The sequence below is a fragment of the Miscanthus floridulus genome, chromosome 10, assembly GCF_019320115.1.
Source record: "Miscanthus floridulus cultivar M001 chromosome 10, ASM1932011v1, whole genome shotgun sequence".
NCBI lineage: Eukaryota > Viridiplantae > Streptophyta > Magnoliopsida > Poales > Poaceae > Miscanthus > Miscanthus floridulus.
Genome location: NC_089589.1, coordinates 8,117,475 through 8,123,353, shown reverse-complemented (window position 1 = coordinate 8,123,353; position 5,879 = coordinate 8,117,475). Strand labels below are relative to the sequence as shown.

Genomic DNA, 5,879 nt, shown 5'->3' with positions numbered 1-5,879 from the left:
TGCAGTGTCGTGCGGCCTTGGCGGTGCGGACGCTGGCGGCCCTAGGCAAGTGAGCAGGGGAGGTGGCGCCACGCTGAAGACCCGAGAGGAGGGGTGGACGGAGGAGCACTATTACGACATTCTTTTCCGAAGCAGGCAAAAACAGTTTTCCTAGGCGGGCAAACCGTCCGCCTGCATGCAAAGGTCTGCATTAATCGGCATTTACAGAGTCGGCAATAATGCCCGTATGTGAAAATGAATCAGGAAAAACAGAAAGAAAAAGAAAAACCCCATGGACAAGCCCACCGAGCCCATCCACGCGCCGTCGCCCACCCTGGATCCGACAGTTGGGGACGTGCCCGCCTTGGATCCATCGCTGGGGGACGCGCCGTGTACGACATCTGTCGTCCCGTGACCTCCGCCAGCCCGAAGACCTCGCCTGCCCCGCCCGGTCGCATCACACCGCCCCAAGACCGCCGCCAGGCCGGGATCCGCGTGTGCAGCAGGGATCCAGCCGCCCGCCGTGGGATCCAGCTTCCCACCGCCGTATCCTCCTTCTCCCACCGCATCTGGAGGTGGTGGAGGGGGAGTGGGCCACCGCCGTTGCCAGCGCAGCCACCCGCGCTAGGGGAGCGGCCCAGCGCCGCCGGATCCGGCCGTCCATCGCCGCATGCCCCCTCTCCCGCTGCATCCGCCTCATTTAGAGGTGGTGGAGGGGGAGCAGGCCACCGCCGCCACGAGGGCAGCCACCCACGCCGAGGGAGCGGCCCACCACTGCCACCGGGAGGGTCCGCCGAGAGAGAGAGAGAGAGAGCTAAGAGAGAGAGTTGAGAGAGGAGAGAGGCCGCCACATCTAAGAGAGGAGAGAGAGTCGGCCGCATCTGAGAGGCTCTCAACCCCTAACTCATGCTTATATAGGTGGACATAAGTAACGGGCCTGCTGGGCCTCGAGCCTTTTTACGGAGGCCGGCCTCAAAGGTCCGCCTCCGTGAATCGATTTTAGGAGACCGCCTCCGTAAATTCATTTTAGGAGATGGACAATTTTCAAACACCTGCGTAAATTAAATGTCCGCCTCCGTAAATTCATTTTGCGAGACATGCAATTGTAGCCGGTTGTATTTTATGACCGACTGCATTAATGTTTGGGTAGTGTCTTGCAAAATCATTTTTATAGCAGTGGGGCGATGGACGAAAAAAAGCTCACGGCGGAGGAAACCCGAGCAGAAGGCTGCGGTACTGGTGTAATCCCATACAAACGGTCTTGATTATGTTTAGATAGATTAGGAATTGGACGGAAAAGAATCGAACTTGTACTGCATCCGGCGTTTTCTGGAAAAAAAAAAACTCCGAGTAAATTACACCAAAATATTCCATCTTCCCGTCTTTTCTAAAAATATATTTCTATAGGCCGATCGTTTCGAAAACAATTTTAGAGACTTTTTTAGATAGAGCCATCTCTTCTAAAAAATAGAGGTGTTGCTTAAAAATCAATTCTAAGTGTGCATGGAGATGTTTGAGATAGAGTTTGACTATGACCTGTTTCTTTTACTCTTCTTACAACACAAACCTTGGCCGAACTTTATAATGCAAGGTCACGTCCAACCATAGTGGTGAGGTTTTAGAGGTGTTTTTGCCTATCTATCTACAGTCTTCATCTTGGCCAGCAGCGCCCGGGTGATCTCGACGCACAGCCCGGCGTTCCTGACGGCGAAGTCGTCGTACTCGGGCGAGAACACCACCTGCTCAGCGTGCTCCACCACCGTGTCCATGGCGCGCTCCCTAAGCGCCGCGCTGGAGCTCAGCTCTGCGACCTCCAGTGTGCGCAACACGTTGGAGGCGTCCACGGCCGCCGCCAGCCGCGCCTCGCAGGCCCGCCGCAGGAACGGCACGTCGTACTTGTCGGCCGCCACGAGGAGCGCCTGCAGCTGCCGCTCCTCCGGGACCTCAACCGGGACCGGGAGGCTGCCGCCGCCGCCGCCGTCGTCCTCCAGCGCGCCGGTGTAGAGGAAGGCGAGGAGGAGGGCGAGCTCGTCGTGGGTCAGCTCCGGGAGGGAGATGGCGTCGCCGGCGGGGGCCTTGCAGCGCTCGTCAGCGGCCAGCATGTGGCGGAACACCTCCGACCTCGCGGCCTGCGTGCGTGCGTGTGCGTCAGATCATACGTGAGATTAATTATTTGATGGGCTGGCTGGGCTTCGTTTGAAATGCATGCAGGGAAGGCCCACTTGTTCGCAACCAGTGGGCATATTCCTGTCTAAAAAGCCCACTCACTTACCAGGATGGCTTTGTGGGCCGGGATTGGAGGCCCAGTGCCCGGTTTGACGACGATGTCGGTGTGGACTCCCTCCTTCCACGCCATCGCCAGGCCCTGCGCGAGGAAGGCAGCTCTCTGGTGGGCCTCCTCCTCCCTGCCTCTCATCTCCTTCACCTGCCCCCATGCGTCTCTCATCCCCTGCATAGGTTGGTTGCTTCAGAAAATGAACTGAATTCTGTTTGTCAAAAAATCACCTCTGATAGATTTTGGTGTCATCTTGTTGCCTACTACTACATTACACTTTGACCATGGATTGTAAGGCAGAAATCATTTCCTTAATTACATTTACATGTTAGTAGTCTTGGTATTATTCAGGCTTTCATATTGGATTTTCTACAAATACGGAATGGCAGGGGTCAGGGAAAGAGTGGAACGTCTCTACTGAAAAGGCACCAAAGTTGAACATACTGAGAATGAGCGAGAAGCCGAGAATCAAGGAAAATACACTCTGCACTGCATTTCTGAGATTTTTGCTGCAAAGCAAAACCTTAGGGAGTTCTGAACTGTATGTTCTAATAACACGACACAAGCGTAAAAGGCGGTTGCGGAAAGGCCTGAAACTAATAATTAACTTTATGAAGACCCGTTAACATCCGGGGGTCACTTTTTACAGAACCTTTCTATTGAAGCATGCATGCAGCAAAACGTCGTCCTGAGATTGTGACATGCAGCTGACTAGAAACCAAACAACACTGGTATATGCTAGCAAACCAAAGGTGAATGAACTAGCACGTTCTATTTCAACAACAACAAAAAAACAGTGTTGGTTTAGAAAATTCAGATGTCTAATTATAGCAGTATGAAAAATCGATCAGGATATAATATATAAGTAACATGTAAATATGTGCTCAATCAGAAATAGCTAAGGAACAGATCATTGAGTGAGGAATTTGTACCTTGGTTGGGCTGTTAGTTTTGACAGACCCTCTGGACTTGAGCACAGAGCCATGGCCGCCCTCTTCTTGCTGCTGCTCATCATCCTTGTTCAGAAATCCGATGATGGCCTTGGCGCCCTCGTGGCAGGGAGCACAGATGGCGTTCCTCGGAAGCCTGTACACGGCCGCCATGGGGCTGCAGATGCAGCAGTCCATGCTTCCGCTACCGCCGCCGCCGCCGCCGCCTCGCCTTGCTCTCCTTCTTCTTCGTCCTCCTCCTCCCTCTGCTTCTGGTGCTCTGCAATGGTGCTAACAGCAAGCTGGTCGCCATGGCCTTGAGTTGGGCGAGGGTATAAAAACGAATGGGAGAAGAGAAGAGGGGCAGCCTGCAGGATGGTGTGCTGCGATTTCTTTTTCTAGAACTGGTACGCGGTGGTTGCTGACTGAGACAATCAGCAGAATTAAAATTCTCCTGGTTTTCATAAATGTGCTGTGTGTAGCGCATGAATGTAGTCGGTGTGTGGTGGACACCTTTGTATGCCAAAGTAGTACATTGACTAAACTGAGTAACTGACCTCGCCTGGGTATCTCTTCTCCTTTTTTTTTCAATTCAGATGGAATGATTATATATGGTCTGTTTCAAAAAAAAGAATGATTATATATGGAACGACAAAAGATTATTACTAGTACAACAACTAATCATCATGCAAAATGTGGTTATTCCAGAAAGAAAGAAGGAATGATTGAATGTATGGTGCTTAATAAAGTACGAGCAGGCATTGTCTTTCTGGATTATTTCACTTTTAGTGCAAGCTTAGGTACAATTGTCCATTGTTGGCCAAGCTAAGCCAACTACTGTGTACCTAAAACAGGCTGTTCATGGACAGGACTGTAGAAACGTAGAGGGTACGTTGTACCAAAAGACTTTTTAAGACATACTTACTGCAGATGAAAATCTTGGTTGACTCCGAATAAAGTATTCACAGATAAGACTGAATACTTTCAGCCACTTTTTGGCTCTGTAACTTTTTAGCTATTTCTCTGTTGATGAAGTGGGAACTGAGATAAACATGACAAGCCAGAAGGAATGTGAAATCCAAGATATCAAATGAAAATGTTGTTGTGGCATATAAACTTAGCTGATTGAAGGACAGTACGGTCTTTTCCTCTCATCAGGATGCCTATAATCAAGTAGACATGCCAGAATTAAATTGAGATAAAATGATTTGGATATATGATTGCATGATTATTATAAAATGAATGAAGAGAAGAATCATCACATCATGGACCAGCAGTAGGTTGCTTGAGAGGGACTTTGCAACCTAAACAAAAGAGAGTTAGAGACTTGGACTTTTGCTGGGGAAAAGGGAAATGAAAGGTGGATGTTGGACAGAGGCTTGGAGGGTGGCACGGCTTAGCAAGCCTAATTAACGCTTCCATAACAAGGCTGTGTGTGTTAACCACTATCCTCCCACTCACCCGACATGTGGGGGCCCTCGTTCAGTCTCTTTCAAATCATGCTGCGCATGCATGACAGAAGAATATATGGAACTGCAATGTACACGTACTGGTGTCATAGTAGGGAAGAGGGATGAGGTTGTTTTTTTTTCTCAAAAGTAGTATGAAAGGGAATGAAAAAAAATGAACACGACTTTTAGTTTTTTTATAAAAGAAGGAAAAGAAAAGAAAGCTTGCATGCTTACTAATAATTAGTGTAATAATCACTGTCCCAGTAGGGAAAACATAAAGGGGGTAATGACCATGCAAGTAATGAAGCTGTAAAGGCAATTGGAGTGAGGACATCCATTGATGCATCTAATAATTCAAATAATGACGATGAGGATTTGTTGGGTTGGTTGGTTACTGCATATTAGTCGTCGCCCGTAAGTTTTTTTTAGGGTAAACAGGCCCAGAGGCAGAACAGGAGTACAAGTTAGAACAAGAAAAGCAGGAAGCTAAGCTAGAGCTAGAGCTAGAGCTAGAGCTAAAGGAGAAATCAAGAAAAAAAGAAAGAAGTGAAGAAAATGAACAGGAAGGAAAAAAGGAACCAGGCTAAGCTAGATTTGCAATCCATTGATTGATGCTTGGAGAGTAACACCTCTTTCCTCGAAGCGATAGGAGCTCAAGCTCTGATCTGAAGAAGTTCTTGGAACTCTACAATGAAGGCTCTGTCTGCCTGAACACTAGATCATTTCTGGCTTTCCAAATTGTCCAACACATTAATGTAATTATCTCCATGAAGAATGGTACCTGGAGCTGATCTTTGAAGCTTTGGAGCATCTGGGATGGATCCAGAGAATTGTTGATCTGGATACCAATCAAGGCCCAACATTGAGAAGCAAAAGGGCAGTGAATAAACAGGTGGAACAGTGTTTCTTCAGTCATGTCTAAACAAAGGGGACAGTTGTAGTCTTCTAGGGTCATATTTTTCCTCCTTAGCAGCTCTCTTGTACTCAGTCTATCTTTTAGTAACATCCAAAAAAAAAACTTTGTGTTTATTTTGACATGAACTTCTCCAATTCCATTTGAAGGCTGGGTGAATTTGAAGATGCCCACTAAGATGATTGTAAGCTCTGTTTACTGAAAAAACATTAGAGTTCTCTGGTGAGTCATTCAGGCTGATGTTTTGTAACTCTTCCTCCATGTGAAGCATCTGTGTATGTGCTTGCTGTGATAATGGCAGATGAAAGAGACTATGAATTGGAATTTGAGTT

General features: G+C 48.1%; 1 protein-coding gene across 1 annotated transcript; it reads right to left on the bottom strand.

The window, feature by feature from the left end:
* Positions 1-1,456: 1,456 nt before the first annotated feature.
* LOC136487699 (BTB/POZ domain-containing protein At1g01640-like) lies at positions 1,457-3,638 on the bottom strand. Its single transcript, XM_066484797.1, has 3 exons — positions 3,187-3,638; positions 2,252-2,428; positions 1,457-2,108 (listed from the first exon to the last, which is right to left on the bottom strand). The coding sequence occupies exons 1-3, from the start codon at positions 3,379-3,381 to the stop codon at positions 1,614-1,616; spliced, it is 867 nt and encodes a 288-aa protein (XP_066340894.1). The 5' UTR covers positions 3,382-3,638; the 3' UTR covers positions 1,457-1,613.
* Between the last annotated feature and the right edge of the window lie 2,241 nt (positions 3,639-5,879).